General features: G+C 44.6%; 1 protein-coding gene across 1 annotated transcript in view; it reads left to right on the top strand.

The window, feature by feature from the left end:
* The window catches only part of LOC111142499 (myosin VB), a 186,025-nt gene extending 172,980 nt beyond the window's left edge, over window positions 1-13,045 (top strand). Inside the window, exons 37-40 of the mRNA XM_022495717.1 lie at window positions 90-375; window positions 965-1,139; window positions 3,947-4,027; window positions 12,687-13,045. Of these exons, the coding sequence (XP_022351425.1) occupies window positions 90-375; window positions 965-1,139; window positions 3,947-4,027; window positions 12,687-12,839 (695 nt within the window). The 3' untranslated portion in view covers window positions 12,840-13,045. The remainder of the gene's footprint in view (window positions 1-89; window positions 376-964; window positions 1,140-3,946; window positions 4,028-12,686) is intronic.
* Window positions 13,046-22,936: the final 9,891 nt, after the last annotated feature.

Genomic DNA, 22,936 nt, shown 5'->3' with positions numbered 1-22,936 from the left:
AAACCCAAGGCGCTGAATGATCTTAGTGGTCCAAGAACAGATCTTTCATGGGGAACACACCAGCTTCTCCAACCATGCTTTTCTTTCAGTCTCCGCCATGTTGGAAAATGAGAGCATTCAGGGTCTCTCTGGTGTGAAGCCAACTGGCTACCGGAAGCGCTCCTCCAGCATGGTGGATGGGGACAACTCCTACTGCCTGGAAGCCGTCATCCGCCAGATGACTTCCTTCCACACGGTCATGCGAGACCAGGGCTTGGACCCTGAGATCATCCTGCAGGTGTTCAAGCAGCTGTTCTACATGATCAACGCCGTGACCCTCAACAACCTGCTGCTGCGGAAGGACGTCTGCTCGTGGAGCACCGGCATGCAGCTCAGGTAGGAGCGGGGCGCCCTGCCCGAGCCTCGTGGTGGGAGGGGCCCTCCCCCGCAGGCTGGAGTCGGAGCCCGGGGCCTTTGTCTCTGACAGTGACATCCAGACCTAGCTGCCGGTCCTTGTCACAGTCAGTGCGAGACACAGTTCCATCACCTGCTCGTTTGTTGGTGGAATTCCACACCGAGACGGTAACCTGGGAAACAAATGAGTTCAGAGCTTTAACGACGTTGACGCACTCTAAAGACTGTAAAGACAGTGTGGGTAGGTCAGGGGGAAACCTCGGCGAGGTTAGAGACTCGAGAAGGCCCGCGTAGAACTATGTTTGTGAAGGTGAAGTACCAATCGCTTCAGTTCAGTAGATCAAATACACAGACACTTCATGTCCCTCAGCTTTGCTTGATTTTAAACACCGATTCGTCGCTGTGTTCATTCAGCAAAGTGCTCTTCAAGATTTGCTCCGTGTGAGCTGGTGAGGGTGAAGAGAATGATCCCACTGTTTGCAGCTGGGTGGTACCACAGGCACGCCAGGTGTGCTCGCCTCCGGGCCTTAGGAGTCTGGCCTAACTCGGCTCCCTTTGACCTGTGTCTAAGGTACAACATAAGCCAGCTTGAAGAGTGGCTTCGGGGAAGGAACCTTCACCAGAGCGGAGCCGTCCAGACCATGGAACCCCTGATCCAAGCAGCCCAGCTCCTGCAGCTAAAGAAGAAAACCCCGGAGGACGCAGAGGCCATCTGCTCCCTGTGCACCTCTCTCAGCACCCAGCAGGTATGCCCCGGCAGCCAGCCGGCCCGCCTCCCCGTCCAAGGGGAAGGCTTCTCTGTGTTGGGGGGTATAAGCACAGCCTTCCTAGCCGCCAGTGACACAATAGAAGCTGTCACAGGTGGAATGTTCCTGGGGGAACCAAAGACCGCCTTGGTCTCTGGGACAAGATGCCACCATTCCCCTGGTAACATTCTGGGCCCCCTTGCTCACATAGAAAGATAAGGTAGTAAACACAAAAAACATTAAGCTTGGGTAAAAATGTATTTTTATTTTTGTTTTTAGAGAGAGTGCACACGCACAGGAGCGGTTAGGGGGAGGGGAAAGGGCAGAGGCAGCGAGGGAAAGAGAATCTGAAACAGGCTCCATGCAGAGCCCCACATGGGGCTCGATCTCACGACCCTGAGGTCATGATCTGAGCTGAAACCAAGAGTCAGACGTTTAACCGACTAAGCCACCCAGGCACACCTGGTTGGTTTGTTTTTTTTTTTTTTAAAGATTTTATTTATTTATTTGACAGATAGAGATCATATAGACAGAGAGAGAGGAGGAAGCAGACTCCCTGCTGAGCAGAGAGCCTGATGCAGGGCTCGATCCCAGGACCCTGGGATTATGACCTGAGCCAAAGGCAGGCACTTAACTGACTGAGCCACGCAGGTGCCCCAGGTTGGTTTGTTTTTAAGGTAGAAACATTTTTTAAACATAATTCTAGAATGTTTCTAACTAGAAATTTTAGAATTTTGTTCAGAAATGGGCAGCATCATGCCTTTGGCATTAAATAAATCATTTTCTTTACAACTATATACTTTCATTGTGGCCATGTTTTCACTTAGAATCCATTGACATTGTGGTGCCTGGGTGGCTCAGTGGGTTAAGCCTCTGCCTTCCACTCAGGTCATTATCTCAGGGTCCTGGGATGAGCCAGCAGGAAACCTACTTCTTCCTCTCTCTCTGCCTGCCTCTCTGCCTACTTGTGATCTCTCTCTGACAAAGAAATAAAATCTTTAAAAAAAAAAAAAAAAGAAGCCATTGACATTGTTTTAAACAGTCATTGAGAAGCTAGAGGCATTAGAATGTGCCTCTCCTCCCTGCCCTCCCCCAGCAAACTGTATTCCTACTAGGACTCAGTTGCAGAGATGTGACCAGACTGTCAGAAGATAAATCCTGCCCACACTTGGGATGGCTTGCCTCCACCATGAGTACGCCTGTTTAGAAATGGGCCAGCACAAGGAAATCGGGCTTTCTTTCTTCTTCTTTTTTTTTTTTTTTTTTTTAAGTTTTTATTTATTTATTTAGTTATTTAACAGAAAGCCCAAGCAGGGGGAAGGGCAGAGGGAGAGGAAGAAGCAGTTTCCCTGATGAGCAGAGACCCTGATGCAGGACCTGATCCCAGGACCATGACCTGAACCGAAAGCAGACACTTAATCACTGAGCCAGCCAGGCGCCCCCAAATCCGACTTTCTAAGTTAGATCATACACCTTCTTCTCCCTGTCGAGCACCTAAAGAACAAAATCCAAACTCGGTGTTGTAAATATACCTTTCCATACCTCCCCACTAACCACTATAAGATGAAATGACAAGCTCTTCAGAGAACTGCTTCTTTCTATAGACGTACTGCAAGTTTGCCAACTTTATCCCCCTTTTAAATATATTTTGCTTTCCGAAGTTTACTTCTAGAGTTCAGCTGGCCTCACTTTGCATTTGGTCAGGCTACTTCCACCCAACAGTCGGCAGGCAGACAGAAGATTATCCTCTCTCTTCAATTAGGAAAAATTGTTCCTTTTATTAAGTGATTTGGGTGGTGGGAGGAGGTAGGGAGGTGTGGTAAAAACAACACTTTCATTATCTAAGGTACGATCTCCAGTACTCTTTAAGAAATCTTTAAATGACTAGTAGGTAAGAGGCTGAGAGTTTCAGGCAGGTTTCCTAGAACCATTATCTTTTTTTTTTTTAATTTTTTATTTCTTTTCAGCGTAACAGTATTCATTGTTTTTGTACCACACCCAGTGCTCCATGCAATCCGTGCCCTCCTTAATACCCACCACCTGGTTCCCCCAACCTCCCACCCCCCCACCTCTTCAAAACCCTCAGGTTGTTTTTCAGAGTCCATAGTCTCTCATGGTTCACCTCCCCTTCCAATTTCCCTCAACTCCCTTCTCCTCTCCATCTCCCCTTGTCCTCCATGTTGTTATGCTCCACAAATAAGTGAAACCATATGATAATTGACTCTCTCTGCTTGACTTATTTCACTCAGCATAATCTCTTCCAGTCCCGTCCATGTTGCTACAAAAGTTGGGTATTCATCCTTTCTGATGGAGGCATAATACTCCATAGTGTATATGGACCACATCTTCCTTATCCATTCGTCCGTTGAAGGGCATCTTGGTTCTTTCCACAGTTTGGCGACTGTGGCTATTGCTGCTATAAACACTGGGGTACAGATGGCCCTTTTCACTACATCTGTATCTTTGGGGTAAATACCCAGTAGTGCAATTGCAGGGTCATAGGGAAGCTGCACTTTTAATTTCTTGAGGAATCTCCACACTGTTTAGAACCATTATCTTTTAAGCCAGGAGTGGGGGTAGGGAGGTGTGATGGAGACAGGAGTAAGAGGGCTCAGGTCTAGAAGACGAAGCCTCTGGTCTGTAGTTTACAAATTGTAGGCTCCTCTCCTCAATTTCACTCCCACTCCAAGGTATGGGTCCTGTGTAAAGAATAGTATACTCTTGTGAGTGTCCTATATTCTTTGAAATCCAAAAGTTGTCATATGTTCCTTTAGGTCTGTGCTAAGCTTTTGTTTTTATTCCAACAGATTGTCAAAATTTTAAACCTTTATACTCCCCTGAATGAATTTGAAGAACGGGTGACTGTGGCCTTTATACGAACAATCCAGGTGAGTTTTAAAACATTAATCAATTTTATAAAGTCCTGGTCCAAAACTAGGATCAATTTTATAAAGCTCTCACCTAAAACTAATAAAGGAAATCAAAGTTTAGAGTTTAACTTTGCTTCTCTGTATTAATAAATCACTGGTTATACTCTAAGCCAAAAGACCTTACATCCTAAGGCTTTCCATTTGGGTAAGTACTAACTGTATCACCCATAAATAACTTAGCTGTATACACAAAAGACCAAACTTTTATAATCTCTGCTTGGATTTTAGATGTCGTATTTGCCACTAGCACATCACTGAATTAGAGCGCCAAGTGGAATTAAAAAGTCAGCAGAATATCAACCCCACCCATGAACTAAACTAAGAAATATTATTTTAAGAAAACAATTTGAGCTCTCAGTCTTGCCTCTAAGACTCATAACATTTGCCCTTAGGTATATGCTTTAAAGAAAAGAAAATGTATTAGGGAAGTGATTATTTAAATCTGTCTTGAGATTGTGGGATTTTTTTTTTTCTTTTTAAGATGAGCTTCCTAAAGCTGAGCTTTAGGTGATTTGGCTGAATGCCTTAAAGAAAAAAAAAATTATTTTTTACTAAAGTGATAGAAGTTTATTAAGTGAAGATACAGAAAAAGCTCTCAAGAGTGAGAGGGGTCCTCACAGGGTTGCCAATGAGTGCCTTTAGGGTTTGTCTTTTCTAGAAAGCTAACCAGGGAACTTAAATCCTTTTAACATCTCTATTGATACCACCTTCCATGGCTTACTTCCTTTTTAGGACCTGGTTATTCTTTGTTGGTCACAGGTGATTATCGTAGAGACACTACCCACCTCACACGCTTAGGGGAGGGTGATCCGGTCTGTCCTCTTCTCTCTGGTTTCCCCACACCTCCACTTTTTTGGGATTTCTGTGAGCCTGATCACATAGCCCCCTTTCTCTCTCTCCCTACCTAGCCCCACCTGATCCTCCCCCCCCCCCCCCCCCCCCGACCCGGAATAGTAAGGACTGCTGTCAGGGACGGGAGCCGTGACCACTCTGGCTGCTTCCTGCTGAAATGGGGCGGTGGGCTGTGAGGCAGTTAGAATCGATCCAGGAGTCGGTCCAGGGGCTTACAGTATGGTTCCAGGGGGCACGATGGCCAGCAAATGGCACATGCATCAGCACGTGCAAAAGGAGAAACATGAAACAAGTTAGGCTCCAAATTATGATAGATTAGATAAGATCCCCAACTACCAAATTTTTCAAATAGATCAGTGGATATCTTGGTTATGTTTAATGGATCACAAATGTCCCCTATTAATTGGGAGACCTTGCAGGAGTTAACTGTAATGTCGTAACAACACATGTGAGGAAATTTTCCAGGCCCTGAATGCTGTAGCAATAGTAGAATTGTATAACTGTAGCCACATCCCGATAACTCAGAAGGACGGTGACCGTTTCTCCCATTACCCACTGTGGGGAACACCCTGAGGAGATACAACACTTTCTCAATGCCTCCTTAGCCAGCCAATGCACTGTGATCCCAGCATACGAAACCAGGATCAAAAGAAATGGACAAAAGTGAGCAGAGGAGGCAGGAAAAAGGGAATTGAAACGAGGCTTTATCAAAAAGACGCTCAAAAACCTGGAGAATACATGGGGTAGGAGACGCTCTTCCCTCTGGTGTAGTCTTGGGATTTCTCTTCAGAGCGCCTTACACCATGGCCACGCAGAGATCCAGAGATTGAGAAAGTCAGCCATGTCTAAGGACAAATGAACATTTCAGCCTTGTGTCTAAGGTAAAACCAGAGGCTGAAGGTCAAAGGAAGGATGCCAAATCAGGTGGAAGGCTGTTCTTCTAAAGGCAACGCAGTGACATGCGGAGCACAGGGAAAGCAGGCAGAGAGGGAGCACCACAGATATCTTGAGAAGGTGGGGTGCTGATTGAAAAGATCCATTCCAGACACAGCCACAGTCTGCTACTGAAAGTAGAGGAAGCCTTTCGATGACAGAGAAGCCACCAGGTTTTCTGAGTCCCCACGGACTTTTGTGGAGCACTGATAATTTACACGAATCAAAGTACAAGTTCAGAACGTCTTATTTGGTTTTAAATACTAGTACACACATCAGAGGGAGAATTGGAACCGCTGCTGAGTTGACAGTGGCACTGTTTAAAAGACAAGTCGGAAGTCAAGCCAAAGGTCAAAGAATTTTTGCCACATCAGACTTTGGCGTTGAATTAAGGGCAGAGGAGAAAAAAGGTAGCAGAGGTTGGTCAGAGAGTCTCTGCAGAGCCAGAATCAGGTTCTGAGTCGCTTCAGCTGCCACTCTCAGTGGCTGGTGACGCTTTAAAAAAATTCTGGCTGGTGTTTTTCTTTTTTTTTTTTGTTTTTTTCTGTTTGTTTTGTTTTGGTTTTGGGGTGGGGTTTCTGTTTTTTGTTTTTGTGTTTTGTTTTGTTTTGTTTTGTTTTGCCAGCTGTAGTTTTATGTTCTGTTTCTCCCTAGACAGAGGCTATACAGAGGAAAGGGTGGAATGATTTGTGCCAACTTCCTGTACTTGCACACATCTAATGTGGGATAAATACTATTTGTTCCTTAAAGCAAACCATTTGCTTGGGTGATATGGGCAGAACGTGCTGACCTTTAAAAACGTAGATTTGAGGGGATTCTCAAACTCACAGAAGGATTCACAGGATAATGCCTATGAGATGACTACCTTGTTAATTTTAAATAAGTATGCGCACCTTTTGCTGCTGAATTATAAATAATACAGGTATTAACTTTTCTCCATTTTTATACCCTCTTCTCAATCCCTTACAATTTCTTCAAACCCTTTAAAGAGTAGAGCCTGCTGATCTATCTGAGGTTGAGAAATAAAAGGACATTTAAGTGCTACAAAACAATTTTTAAGAGCCTTTTGCCCTTTCACATTTTATGTACACCTTTATAGGCTGTGTGACCGGGTTTGTAATAATAAATGCAGCAAGCTGAATTCACTTTTGGACTTCAGTGGTCCTGGAGAGACCATTCTGTTAGGTTCTCAACAGAGCCACCATTTGGTATCTTAAATTAGTAACAGTGGTTGCTTATGTGTCTCTAAATGTCCTTTCTTCTGCTAAACTGTTCCCATTATTTCAAGCTACTTTTTCAAACTGTTAAAATTACTTCAAAATTTTGACCCAGGGCATGTGGGTGGCTCAGTGTGTTGAGCATCTGATTCTTGATTTCAACTCTGGGCATGGTCTCAGGGTCGTGAGATCAAGCCCCACATAGGCTCCATGCTCAGCACTGAGTCCGCTTGAGATTCTCTCCCCCCACCTTCTGCCCCTCCCCCCTGCCTCTCCCCACATACACAATTCCCTCCTTCCTTCCCTCCCTCTAAATATACAACACACACACACACACTCACACACACACACACTCACACACACACACACTCACACACACACACACACTCACACACACACACTCACACACTCACACACACACACTCACACACACACACACACACTCTCACACACACATACAAAATTTGGGCCCACCTTTCATGTGATACCAAACACACGGAACACAAACACAAGTTTTTTACTTGACAACTGGAAATTTAAAGAGTTTTCCATTCATTATCCAGGTTCACCTTTATGCATTCCGCAGCCACTATGAATCGACTCACAGTCCTATGCTCACACAGATTTTGTTCTAAAAATCTGTTTCCCAGCACTTTTCAAATGATCCTGCATTATTTACTAACCTTCGCCCCCTTGAAGGCTTTAGAAACACAGAGCTATTATGAGTAATAGTCACCTGTGACATGCAAAGGCTTAATGAGTTCATATAAGATCTCTTGTTGGTCTTGGCTAATATAGGATAATGATGAAACTTCTAGAAAGTTACAACATACCAAATGTTACCACTGCCTAGTGGTGAGTTTTCCTAAGGAGGAAAAAAATTTTGATAGCTTAAGCTAGTAGGTGATGGCCTGTATTTTTACAAGATCAGTCTGTGTTGATTTTCCTCTGGGCAACACTCATAGCTAACTAGTCTCCGTGGCCTTCATGTAAGGTTGTCTCCACCTGGGTTCCTGGTTCAGAGGTTGATGGGATGTGAACCAACAGAAGGAACAAAGGAGCGTTAGCCACCCACACGGGACTCACCTAGTGCCAGAGACCATTCTCTGCTTTACCCTAGTTAACTCTTTATCATTCATCACCTCTGCTAGGGAACCACTTGTTTTCTGTATGCCTTCTATGTTTTGTGTTACTCATTACTGCCTTTGTGTGTGTGTTGTTTTTTTTTTTAAGATTTTATTTATTTATTTGACAGAGATCACAAATAGGCAGAGAGGCAGGCAGAGAGGGAGGGAGGAAGCAGGCTCCCTGCTGAGCAGAGAGCCCGATGCGGGGCCCGATCCCAGGACCTGGGATCATGACCTGAGCCAAAGGCAGAGGCTTTAACCCACTGAGCCACCCAGGCACCCCGTCTTTGTGTGTTTTTAGTTTTTGTAGTGTACCACTGTGATTCCCTACTTTCCTTTTTTGTGTACTTTTTTATCACCCTGCTGATCACAACTAACATCTTAAACTTGAAACCACCTAATTTAAATAATCCCGACTTAGGTCAATAGTACACATGTTCTGCTACATACATACCTCTATCCCTCTCTCTGCCACTATGTTGTTGCTGCCACATCTGCTGTACATGATGCTCCCACTAACAGAAATGCTTAACTGTTTTCTGCATCTGTGTAAATTATGTAAGGAGCTACAAGCAGAAGTACAATGCTGGCTGTGTTCTTTATTTCTTCCTACAGCCTCAAGTTACTGTCTAGTGTCCTTCTGTGTCAGCCTGCAGGACTTTTTATGATTTTATTTTCATTTTATTTGACAGAGAGAGACACAGCGAGAGAGGGAACATAAGCAGGGGCAGAGGGAGAGGGAGAGGCAGACTTCCCACTGAGCAAGGAGCCCTATGCGGGACTCAATCCCAGGATCCAGAGATCATGACTCGAGCTGAAGGCAAACACTTAACGACTGAGCCACTCAGGCGCCCCTGCAGGACTTTCTTGTCGATGTGGAAGTGACTTAATTTCTCCTTTATTCCTGAAGGATAGTTTTGCTGGGTATAGAGTTTTTGGTTAAGAGTTTCTTTTAGGACTTTAAATAGGTTACCCCATGCCTTCTGGTCTCTGTGGTTTCTGATGAAAAATCTGTTCGTAATCTTGAGGATACCTTGTAAGTGAGGAGTCCTTTCTCTCTTGCTGTTTTCAAGAGTCCCTCTTTGTTGTTGGGCTTTGATGATCTGACTATAATGTGTCTCAGTGTGAATGTTTTTTTATCCCATTTGGATTTTTTTTTTTTTCCTGCTTGGAGTTGAGAGTCTTGGGGAAGGGGAACAGATGTATGTCTTTCATTAGATTTTGGATGTTTTCGGCCATTATGTCTTCAATATTTTGCAGCCCTTTTCTCTTTTCTTCTTCTGGGACTACTATCACACACACACACACTCACACACACACACACTCACACACACACACACTCACACACACACACACACTCACACACACACACTCACACACTCACACACACACACTCACACACACACACACACACTCTCACACACACATACAAAATTTGGGCCCACCTTTCATGTGATACCAAACACACGGAACACAAACACAAGTTTTTTACTTGACAACTGGAAATTTAAAGAGTTTTCCATTCATTATCCAGGTTCACCTTTATGCATTCCGCAGCCACTATGAATCGACTCACAGTCCTATGCTCACACAGATTTTGTTCTAAAAATCTGTTTCCCAGCACTTTTCAAATGATCCTGCATTATTTACTAACCTTCGCCCCCTTGAAGGCTTTAGAAACACAGAGCTATTATGAGTAATAGTCACCTGTGACATGCAAAGGCTTAATGAGTTCATATAAGATCTCTTGTTGGTCTTGGCTAATATAGGATAATGATGAAACTTCTAGAAAGTTACAACATACCAAATGTTACCACTGCCTAGTGGTGAGTTTTCCTAAGGAGGAAAAAAATTTTGATAGCTTAAGCTAGTAGGTGATGGCCTGTATTTTTACAAGATCAGTCTGTGTTGATTTTCCTCTGGGCAACACTCATAGCTAACTAGTCTCCGTGGCCTTCATGTAAGGTTGTCTCCACCTGGGTTCCTGGTTCAGAGGTTGATGGGATGTGAACCAACAGAAGGAACAAAGGAGCGTTAGCCACCCACACGGGACTCACCTAGTGCCAGAGACCATTCTCTGCTTTACCCTAGTTAACTCTTTATCATTCATCACCTCTGCTAGGGAACCACTTGTTTTCTGTATGCCTTCTATGTTTTGTGTTACTCATTACTGCCTTTGTGTGTGTGTTGTTTTTTTTTTTAAGATTTTATTTATTTATTTGACAGAGATCACAAATAGGCAGAGAGGCAGGCAGAGAGGGAGGGAGGAAGCAGGCTCCCTGCTGAGCAGAGAGCCCGATGCGGGGCCCGATCCCAGGACCTGGGATCATGACCTGAGCCAAAGGCAGAGGCTTTAACCCACTGAGCCACCCAGGCACCCCGTCTTTGTGTGTTTTTAGTTTTTGTAGTGTACCACTGTGATTCCCTACTTTCCTTTTTTGTGTACTTTTTTATCACCCTGCTGATCACAACTAACATCTTAAACTTGAAACCACCTAATTTAAATAATCCCGACTTAGGTCAATAGTACACATGTTCTGCTACATACATACCTCTATCCCTCTCTCTGCCACTATGTTGTTGCTGCCACATCTGCTGTACATGATGCTCCCACTAACAGAAATGCTTAACTGTTTTCTGCATCTGTGTAAATTATGTAAGGAGCTACAAGCAGAAGTACAATGCTGGCTGTGTTCTTTATTTCTTCCTACAGCCTCAAGTTACTGTCTAGTGTCCTTCTGTGTCAGCCTGCAGGACTTTTTATGATTTTATTTTCATTTTATTTGACAGAGAGAGACACAGCGAGAGAGGGAACATAAGCAGGGGCAGAGGGAGAGGGAGAGGCAGACTTCCCACTGAGCAAGGAGCCCTATGCGGGACTCAATCCCAGGATCCAGAGATCATGACTCGAGCTGAAGGCAAACACTTAACGACTGAGCCACTCAGGCGCCCCTGCAGGACTTTCTTGTCGATGTGGAAGTGACTTAATTTCTCCTTTATTCCTGAAGGATAGTTTTGCTGGGTATAGAGTTTTTGGTTAAGAGTTTCTTTTAGGACTTTAAATAGGTTACCCCATGCCTTCTGGTCTCTGTGGTTTCTGATGAAAAATCTGTTCGTAATCTTGAGGATACCTTGTAAGTGAGGAGTCCTTTCTCTCTTGCTGTTTTCAAGAGTCCCTCTTTGTTGTTGGGCTTTGATGATCTGACTATAATGTGTCTCAGTGTGAATGTTTTTTTATCCCATTTGGATTTTTTTTTTTTTTCCTGCTTGGAGTTGAGAGTCTTGGGGAAGGGGAACAGATGTATGTCTTTCATTAGATTTTGGATGTTTTCGGCCATTATGTCTTCAATATTTTGCAGCCCTTTTCTCTTTTCCTCTTCTGGGACTACTATGAGGTATATGTTGGTATGCTTTCTGGTGTCCCACAGGTCCCTCAGGTTCTGTTTACTTTTATCCATTTTATTTATCTGTTCCTCAAACTGGATAATTTCAATTGCCTTATCTTCAAGTTCACTGATCATTTTTTCTGCCTGCTCAAGTCTGCTGTTGAACCCCTTTAGTGAACTGAAAAGTTTCATTTGAGTTATTATACTTTTCCTAAAATGTTTGGGTCCAAATTAGGTGGGGGGGAAGGAGGGTTGTGTCCCTTTAAATCTTCCACTTGATGCCACTGGAGGAAGCCACTGTATCCCAAGAGAAGGTGAAATCAAGGCAGGCATCTGTGCCCATCCATCAGAGAACATGAGACGAAGGGCAGGAACTCAGATTTTGGAGGACGAGGTCCCACTGCCTGGCCTGCTGCACCAGCCAGCTTCTTCCAGAGTGTGGGCCTCTGTCCCTCAGCTGCACAGGGGCTGGAGACTTGGGTTAGCGGCCAGTTCACATAGACTGCTCCCTTAGCAGAGATAAGCAACCTCCCCCTTCTTCAGCTCCTGCTGGTCCTAAGTGTCTAATCAGGTTCCAGAGTTCCAACATATTTGAGAGCAATTGCTTTTTCCAGCTAAGTGGCTGCTTCAATGGAGGGACTGAGGCCCAGTGCTTTCACTCTGCCATTTTGTGTGATGTCACTCTCCCCATTCTGGTTTACAGATGAGGAAACTAAGGCATAGATAGGCTCAGGAATTTGCCCACCAGATCAGAGCTCAGGCTGCCTGCCTCCAGAGCCCGTGGTCTTAACCCCTCACTATAGTACCTTTCCACACGATTTGCACCTGAAATGTATTTTTCTATTCTCCTTTAGCTGGAAAATTTATTTTAAAGACTGCCAGAATTTGGGGAGAGCTTAAGGTCATCTGGATTCTAACAGGCTGATACCAGGGCTCCTCTCCCTGCCAAATGCCACAGGGACAGGGAGGCCATGTTCTCCCAAAGCCCACCCTAATTGTCTTAACAAATATTTCCATAATACACGCTACTTCACTTTTGTGAGTTTCTCTAAACCAGCTCTTTTGGGGGTGGCCTTTCATGTGGTTGTCGTCTCCCTCACAGGCACAGCTACAAGAGCGGAATGACCCTCAGCAGCTGCTGTTAGACTCCAAGCACATGTTTCCCGTCTTGTTTCCATTCAACCCATCCTCGCTGACCATGGACTCAATCCACATCCCGGCCTATCTGAACCTGGAGTTCCTCAGCGAGGTCTGACGAGGCGCAGCCCCCACCCCCGCCCGTGGCTCCATTTCCAGTGAGAGCAAGAAGGAAGCCTCTTATATATGGTGAAGTGAGGGGTCTGTTAAATCTGTAAAAGACTGAGAGCCCGTACAGAGTGCTGAACGATACGGAATAAGACACATTTGGCATTATTTTTTTGTACGTACTGCTCAGAATAAAAACACTTGAAGTATGGAAGATTTTTTTTTTAAGTATATGATTTCAGTGTAAGCAAATACATGTTAAAATCCTTTCCTGCCACCCAGCAGCCCCCATGGCCCATATAAAAGGTGTCAGTCTTTAAAATGGAAACTGCCCAGTTTTGATCTTTGCATATAACTGGAGGGTGCCCAAAGTAAAATAATATGAAAAATACTATGAAAAATATGCCACGTAAGTTGCCTTCAAAGGACTTAGAACAAATAATGGTACTAATAACATGAAGCTGTCGCACAGTGGGGCCATCTCCTGAGGTCTACAAACCACCGATGCAAATGAGTTTGTGGGGAGATGTTCGGAGAACAAAAATACAGGGCTTGGGCCTTCTGAGAAGTTTTTCGAAAGTATTCTGAAAGCCTGGTGATGCAGAGACAGTGGTATAACTAACCTCCAAACATTCTGAGGACAGGTTTCTAAAGCAAAATTAGAAGACTCTGTCCCACGTATGCTTAAACCCTTTTTGCATAGTCTTGGGTTTATGGAAGAGTCCTGCTTAAAATGCTCCAGTCCCAAACTTAAAGTGTGAGCAACATGGAAAGACAGTCTTTGTTTCCAGTGCTAGTCCATGTGCTTCCTGAGTCCACAAGACTTTCACAAAAATCTACGTAATCTAAATATTAGAAAAGAATACCAACTTTGGTTTTATTTACAGATTAAAAAAACCAAACAAGTCAGTATGAAAGCCTGTAATCCCTTAATGCCATAAAACTTCCAATAAGAACATCATATAATGCACTATAATTCCAGGTAAACAGAAACAGTAAAGGAAAATGAACTTGAGAATCCGATTATTTGAAAAAACTTTTCTAAATATTCAGTTCAGGGATTATTATCGTCCAAAAGTCTTTTTGGGTTTGTATGTGTGTATAAGTGTATGTTCTTTTTAAAGAGTGAGAGTAGCGGGACGCCTGGGTGGCTCAGTGGGTTAAGCCGCTGCCTTCGGCTCAGGTCATGATCCCAGCGTCCTGGGATCGAGTCCCACATCGGGCTCCTTGCTCAGCAGGGAGCCTGCTTCTCCCTCTGCCTCTGCCTGCCACTCTATCTGCTTGTGCTCACTCTCGCGCTCTCTCTCTCTCTCTCTCTCTGACAAATAAATAAATAAAATCTTTAAAAAAAAAAAGTGAGTAGCTTAGGTCAACACTCCCTTTTCAGGTTATTTTGAACATTTTTTATTTTTTATTTTTTAAAGATTTTATTCATTTATTAGAGAGCACAAGCAGGGGGAACAGCAGATGGAGAGGGAGAAGCAGACTCCCATGGAGGAGGGAGCCCGATGTGGGGCTCCATCCCAGGACCCTGGGATCATGACCGGAGCCAAAGGCCAATGCTTAACCAACTGAGCCACCCAGGCGCCCGTTTTCAACAATTTTTAAATTTACCACATAAACACGGCAAATACCTCTGCTTTGAAAAAAGGATTAAAACAGTTTTCAGTGAAATATGTCAGCCGATTTTATGTTCGCTGCTTTTATAGGTTTTTTCCTTGCCTCTTCAACAGTAGGCATTCAATTAGAAAACCCTGCATATTCTCTACACCCACTTTTTGGTGATTTTTTTCCGTATTTTTTTAAGATTTTATTTATTTGACAGAGATCACAAGTAGTCAGAGAGGCAGGCAGAGAGAGAGAGGAGGAAGCAGGCTCTCCGCCGAGCAGAGAGCCCAATATGGGGCTCAATCCCAGGACCCTGGGACCATGACCTGAGCCGGAGGCAGAGGCTTTAACCCACTGAGCCACCCAGGCGCCCCTTTTTTCCGTATTTCTAATAGATAACAGTGTGTTGCTCCCATGACCAGAACAGATGGTATTTGCAAAACTGAGAAGAGCCTCTATATGACATCAAGAAGATTACCCCATGAATGGCAGGTGGAACATCCCCTATGCGCACACATGCACACACACACGCAAGCACCACCTGTCCATCAGCCAGCCAACTCCAAAAGCTCCTGGAAACACCGCACACCCCAAGACCCGAATGGTCCTGTGTCCATTTGGCTCCACTTGCTCCGCCGTTCTTGGGCCTGCTGGGGCACAAGGCCCAACGCCTGGGCAGACTCTGGAGCATCCTGTCCAAATCTACAACCCCAGCATGACACGTCCACGGAAACCATGGCAGGCCGCTCTCAGGTATCCACAGAGCTGTGTCTGTCCCCCCTTCGCCGGGTACAGCTATGTCCTCTGAAACCCACAGTGCACCCCCCTCAGCTCACACAGTGAATTCCTTGGGAAGGCCAGTCTGTGGGTCTGTGGCTACCTCTTTTTAAAGTCGTTTATTAAGTATAATTTGCTTGATGTTGCACTTTAGTTTAAAACTGAGCCCTCATGTAAGGACTGACCTTCATCTTCAAGATAACCCCAAATGTCCTTGTTTAGAGTGTTGAGGAGTCTGAAAAGCAGTGATTCTATAAATGCAACGGCTTTGCTGTCCTTACGTTGTGTCTTATACCCTCACTCTCTCCATCTCCATGGGTCACTACTGCTGTCACTGTTAATCATAGGTGCCAAGGACTCATTCAATAAAATCTTGGCAATTAGAATAAATGTGGCAGCGGAGGGGGGAGGGGGAGTATGAATAGTCCTTTTCCAGGAGAGAGGGGCATTCCACTGGAGCTGTACTTAATAGAGTACTAACAACAGAGAAATAACAGCAACTGGTTCATGCTTGGGTCATTCCTGTTTAACTTAACACTTGGAGACTGAAAAGAAGCACCTTTAGAGAAACTTTAATCACTTATTAGTATTTTTATTTGCTTTTTTAAAGCTAAACATTTTCCGACCTCATGAAATCAATGACTTCGTGTAACTTAATTCAACACCAAGGTCTGACCTCAGTCCGCACTGGATACCTGTCTCTCCTTTTTATTTAAAATTTAGTCGACACCCTCTCTCACCACGTGCCTTGGGCAGTTACTAAGATAACTTGTCAATTATTTCTCGGAAACAAGAGTTGCAGAGGGAAGAATTTTAATGTTCGACATCATGGTGGAGTTTTCCTTTGTCTCTTGAAACATTAAGAGCATTTTAACGATTATTTAAGAATCAAATATTTATAAATAGCCTGTGTTTTCAGTATCACGGGGGACCTCTGTTTGCTGGTAGTAATGCAGATTAGTCACTGTTGCTGGAGCTGGGAAGCGTGCTCCCTCTATGCGTTCTCCCTGGGTCTTCACAGCTGCAGTTTGCTCTGTGGCATCTGAACAGCAGATGAGACCCAAACTTTATGTAGGTTGTTTCTCCGCTTTCCATGGGGCATGTCCGTAGGAGCTCCTTCCCTTGATTTTCCTATACTCAAAATTTTCAGGCTTTCGTAAAAACAAGACAAAAGAGAAACCTAGGAACTTGGAACACTTAGGAAAAATTTAACCCTGCTACCATCAATTCACCACTCTTAGGCATCAAGATTATAGGAAATAAATTAGAATTCATTTCTTCTGCCTACAATATATGTAACGGTTGTCATTCATTTGACCTCCTTCTAGGCAGCAGGGGTATCCAGAATTGAAGCGCTTGTCTCCTGCCTAGGGGACTGGACAGTCACTACAGTGTGACAGCATGGGGGCAGGTCCCTGTCCTTTGTCCTCCTAGAGTATTCCTAGGCAGTTTCTCAAATTAATTTGCTGCATGAGCAGAATAGCCAAAATTCATTTTTTTTGCACACATTGGTGCCATAATTAGAGAATTGGGTATAGAAAAATTAGAGGTTAATGGCAATGACAAATATAGGACTGTTCTTTCCTCTTATTAGGTTGATACTAAATATTGGTTTTCCTAAAGAAATTTCTAATTCTAATAAAGCAATCAATCAAATGATTTTAAGCTACTTTCTAAGATGATACTATATCAGAATAAACCAGATTTGGATATAACATTTTGCCGGCAACCATTATTTAGATGAAAGACTGCTTCTCCGAAGAGGGTTCACATCATAGGCAGGAGTAAATCTAACATTGTAAGAAGAAATACTACTGATAAAAATATTTTTTCATTTTGAACAAATCTGTAAAGTACACCTTTGTTTATAGAAAAAGATGCTTGTATTAGTTACTATAATATTCAGCTGTGGATAAAAATTTGTGGAAATAAATACTTTTGAAGAAAGTGGTGTGCCAAATCTAAATGAAATTTAAAACTCTGCAGCTATATACCGGCTGAAAAGCTTATTTTTAATGCCTGCTTGAGAAATTTGATTCTAGGGGCCTACATTCAAACATGGATCATGATCACTTAAACCAGGGGTTGGCAAACTTCTGCCTGTAGGTAGGGGGTGGGGAGCAACTTTCCCTGTAAAATAACAAGACTTATTGAGCAATTGCCTCAGAGCCACAGAATTCAAACACAGTAGTTTGGAAGAGGAAAAGATGAGTAGATCAATGGCACGGGACACAGAGCCTAGGGACAGACTCAGTCACATGTATAACTTTGCATATGTGTAAAAAAAAAAAGTGGGAAAATATTTACAAGATCCGTATGGAGTTTATAACATTAAGTGAAACATTGACAGCCTGGAGAAATTATATCACGTTTGCGGATAAGAAGACTTAAATACCACAAAACTGTGGTCGGTTGTCTCCAAGTTGATCTACACAACCAAAAAAAATCTCAACAGTATTTTTGTGGGGGAAATCGACAAACTTATTCTAAAATTGATAGGGAAGTGCCAAGACCCAACGATAAGGAAGACCTTCCTTAAAGGGAAAACTTTCCCAACAAGTACCAAGACTTAATATAAAACTTTAGTAATTAAGATGTGAGATGTGTAGAAATGGTACAGACCAGTTATCCCCTGGAACAGAATAGAGAGCCCAGAAACTAAACATATATACAGAAACACGGGTAGGCTGTTTTTTACCTACAAGAGCACACACCAAAATCACCTGGAAATCTTTGAAACCTAGGTCAGCTGCCCCACCAGTAGGTATAGGTTAAGGTTTCTCCAGGGACGGTGCCCTTAAACACTTGTCACTAGGAACCACCATGAAACACGTCATGATACAGAAATACTGGTCGGAGAAAAGTTGCCTCTAAAAAAAAAAAAAAAAAAAAAAAAAGTTACCTCTAAAAGTTACCAACCTCCATGGAGTGCCTGGGTGGCTCAGTCAGCTGGGCATCTGCCTTGGGCTCGGGTGATGATCTTAGGGTCCTGGGCTGGAGCCCCTCATTGGGCTCCCTGCTCAGCAGGGAGTCAGCTGCTCCCTCTGCCCCTCCCCCTTGCTCATGCACACACGGGCGCTCTCTCTCTCAAAAACCTTAAAAAAATAATAAAACCCAACCTCCTACCTAAGGATGGACTCACCTCTCTTCTGGGTGGCTGATGGAAGAATGAGGTCACTCTTCAGGAAACCCTTCCCCTCACACCCAGAGAGGTCTAGGCTTACCATCAAGGCGTCCACAGGAAAACTGTCCACGAAGAGTCAAATTTCATACAAGACACACTTAACTACTTAGAGTTGAGAGAGCAAAGAAGCCCAACATCAGGGACCTGGTCTGGCACTTAGGGCGAGGCCCGGTGGTATGAGAAGCTGGACTGGCCCTCCCAGCCAGGCCAGGGTGTCCTCCCCTGGGGCCCAATCTCACAAGACACCAACATCAGGCAAGGCTGCTCTGTGCCTATGATGAAATGAGACAACATTTGACTGAAGACCACTTGATAGTTTTGTCTAAGTATAGAGACAAGACCACGGGCAAATCACTTGATTCCAACCCAGCCTCTCCCAGCCAATAGGAGTGAACGCAGCCTCACCAGCAGCCAAGCTAGTCTAGCTTGGATCTGCCTCCTCCTAGATAGGATTATATCATCCAAAGAATTGTCCCTACTTCCAGACAGAACCCGACCCCTCCACACCCCTATATGTGACATTCCCCAGGCACTCCTGGCTGCCCTCCAATAAAGGAAAGGGGAAAACAAATGGTTAAATGATAGAGATCACAGTCGGCAGGATATGAGTCTCCAACAGTCTGCAACTGTCTTAATGATTTATAAGAAAAAAGCAATCTCTAGAAACCTATAGACTCAATCTCCCTAACATCACCCTCCCGTCCACAGGATAGAAAACCTCATATACAGTCCCTTCTCACACCGCAGTGCGGCTCTTTCTGCCCATGGGTCCCGTCCTCGTGCTTTGATAAAACCACCTTTTCACTCCAAAGACATCTCAAGAATTCTTTCTTGGCCATGGGCTCTGAACCCCACCACCCCACCACTCCAAACCACATCAATAAATACCCACCTTCCCCCATTTGAACATGGTTTCGTGCAGACATGATGCCTACAGCTTTAGCAACCAAAAGCCTGGATACTTGATGACATGGTAATACTTGGAGGCTTCTTGTTATGTGAAACAATAAAAAACCTTATTGTTTAAGCCATTTTAAGTCTTCTGTTATTTGCAGCCAAAAGCAGCCCAACTGATAATTAGCCCTAAAGGAAAAATAAGCCTTTATTTAACACAGCAACTACGATGGCAAAAAAAAAATATTAGAACTGAGTTACTGTCAAACCCAAATCAAGTCCAAGGTTTCCGTTATATGTAATGTAATAACTTAATTCCTACACCTAGAATAGTACGTGCTCTGTATCATCCTTAAGAGAATTAAAAGTTACTCATATTGTTTCCCTCAGGAACTCTGGCTGCGGAAGTATGAACATTTACTGCTGACACATTGCCTCACCTCTCCACCTACCTGAAACCACTTTATCCCCCCATCTCCCGCCACACACACCCTCCCCTGCAGAAAAAAGGAAATAAATCTTCAGAACCTAAGCCACCATACACTGGAAAATACAGAAAGTCATCCTTAACAGGATTTCTTCCCAAGTACTTTTATTTCTTCCTCCAAGGAAGATTCACTTAACATTCACCTCCTTTCATTTTGTGTAACAGAGACCTTAGCTAATGATACCCGTCAGCTTCTCTATCCGCACTCCTATATTTCCATATCCTCTGAGTCCTGAAGACAACAGGCCTTGGGCATTTGAGAATCACACGTTCAAAATTCTAATTCAGCAATTTCTAGATTGGAGGCCTTGGCAAGGTCTTTGGTTTCTCTGAGGCTAAGCTTCATCATTTATAAAATGAGAGGGGGAAAAAAAACCCCACCTATCTCATGGGGTTGTAGACTGTCCCTCAGTCAGGATTTGTCTGATATATGTGAATTGTGTATTATTCCATTTTATAGGATTATTATAACAACCATATGTAAGGGCCTGGCACAATGCTGGGCACACAGTATCCAAAAAATGGTAGCTTTTATTATTACTCCCTGTTCATCATCCAGAAGATGCAGGTAAAAAAAATCATCTGGTAGGTGAGAAGTTTTGATCTCAGTCAGAATTCTATTGACTATACATACTCATTGTGGGAAAGTAGTTTATATATTTTTAAAAGTTAATAACCCTCAGAGCTTACCTATATATTAAATCAGCTATCCATTTCCTGCATTCATTCCATTTAAAGTGACAGAAAGGAGAAAAGGAATAAATCTGAGGGTCAAACTGCAGTAGATCACAAGAAAAGTAGAACGATGGGCGACGAGGAGGTAGAAGGTAGGAAGGGGAATAAAGTGATTTTTTGTGATGATGGACATGTTTTAATTATAGTTTTATAGCCGATGATAGAACGGGTTACAAGAGTGTATACACTTGTGAAATTCAATCAATTTAAGATTTTCATGTATGGCCACATGTAAATTCTGCCTTAAGAAAAAACAGAAATAAATATTGGTATCTAATAGGACCCAAGCCAAGTGTTCCCAGAGTAGTGTATAACTTAACCCTTTCATCTGCCATTTCACTTTCCTCCATTTCAGTGACCCAAGGTCACCTGCAGCTAAGCAGGGTCTGGGAAGCCAAGGATTCTTCTGAGGTGTCAGGACAATAGTAGCCTTAAATAGTAGCCTATGTCACAATACCAAAGCATTCACCTCACTTCACATCATCAGGTAGGCATTTTATCACCTCATATCCTTATAAAAATGTTCAGTACAAGAAATATTGGGGCTTCTAGGAGCCTCAGTTGGTTAAGCATCTGCCTTCCACTCAGGTCATGACCCCAGGGGTCCTAGGATGGAGTCCCACCTGGGGCTCCCTGCTCAGCGGGGAGTCCGCTTCTCTCTCTCCCTCTGCCCCTCCCTCTGCTTGTGCCCTTGCTCTCTCAAATAAATAAAATCCTAAAAAAAAAAAAAAAAAAAAAAAAAGGAAAAAAAAAGACCACGTTCACGTAACTTTTTTTTTTTTTTTGAAAGAAAGAGAAAGCGGGGGCAGGTGCAGAGAGTAAGAGAGAAAGAGAATCTTAAGCAGGTTCCACCCCTAGATGGGAGCCTGAACCAGGGCCCCATCTTACCACTCCCAGATCATGACCTGCGCCAAAATCAAGAGTCAGAGGCTTAAGAGACTGAGCCACCCAGGCGCCCCCCACATAACTTTTATTACGGTATATTATTGTCTTACTATTGCTATTAATCTCTTACTGTGCCTAAATCATAAACTTTATCATTGATATGTACATACAGGAAAAAAACCCGGGGCTTGGCACTATCTGGTTTCAGGCATCCCCTAGGGGTCTGGGACCATGTCTTCCTCCCCTCCCCCCATTCGGGGGTGAGGGGCAGAGACTACTGTATTAAGTTCTGCATTAGGAAAATAAGGTAGTTTGATGTTAGATGTGATATAACAAATATACCAAAACGTTAACAGCTGCAGAATACAGGTGGTGGATATATGGGTGTTCTCTGCAGAAATGTTTCCACTTCTCTGTATGTTCAAATGTTTTCATAAAGAAAAGGATGGACTTAGACCTTGCAAGAAGGCTACAGGAGCCTGAAAGCGGGAGTCTAGGGCAGGCACGCCCTGAGGGTTCACAGAAAATCTCGAGGTAATCCGCCGCAGCTTCTTCGCAGCTTCGCAGGCACAGGAACCGCCCGCAACACACACACCGCGCCCACCCCCACCCACCCCCGGCCCCCGCGCCGCTGCCGTGCTGCTCGCCCGGTCTCAGTCCGTTCTCAGCACACACTCCATCACCTGGTTCCTAGAACTCAGATTGCGCAGTGGTCACGTCATCATCGACCAGGGCTCACAGTCACAGCGGCGGAGGCCTCCCTAACTCTCCCTCATCTCCAGTCTAGCCCGCTGCCCCTCATCTCCCCGCCCCGGTGCCCAGCCACACTTCGCCTGACGCGTTTTCATAATCCTCTCGGGCTCCAGGCCAGCGGCACCGCCAGCAACAGGGCCCGATCATATAAGGAAAATACTGCGAGCTCATGTGCGGGATACACTGGGGACTCCCTGCCTTCCGACACTCGCTACACTCGCTGCACTCCCTCGCACTGCAATCGCCCCCACCCCGCTCGCCCGTCCGCCCGGTCCCCACCTCCACCCAGCGCCAGGTCTCCCGGTCCCTCTTAGGCCCCGCCGCCCTCGGCCTCTCCGCGCAGCCGCACCGCGCAGCCTGCGACAGAGGCTCAGCCAATCCCCTCGCGGCGACCTCGCGCCCGGCCCACCCGACTTCCGGCCCCACGCCCCCTCCCCTCGAGTCCTTTCCACATGGGGGGCGTCTTGGTGTCGGGACGCCTGGTCCAGTGACTAAGGCGATCCAGTGCGGGGTGAAAGGGAACGTTCAGTACAGGATTATGGGGCGGGTTATGGAGGCCAGGGACAGGAGGGACAAGGGCAGAGTCAAGTCATTGTCTCGCTGGAGAAAAGAGAGGTAAAGTCTTTAAAGACAAGAGTGAGGAGGAAATGCGCTGGCAAGGAACGCTCTCTTCTGCAAGGCCCGGCTGCTGGCAGGGTTGGGGTTCCCACACGGAGGGTGGCGTCTCGCCCGGGGGCGACGAGCACCGACTGGCCAGAGAGGCGGGAAGTGGGTGAAAGGGCGG

Source organism: Enhydra lutris, unplaced genomic scaffold (assembly GCF_002288905.1).
Source record: "Enhydra lutris kenyoni isolate GAN:26980312 unplaced genomic scaffold, ASM228890v2 scaffoldscaffold8, whole genome shotgun sequence".
Taxonomy (NCBI): Eukaryota; Metazoa; Chordata; class Mammalia; order Carnivora; family Mustelidae; genus Enhydra; species Enhydra lutris.
Note: the sequence above shows the minus strand (reverse complement) of the source record. Positions and strands in the feature narration are given on the sequence as shown.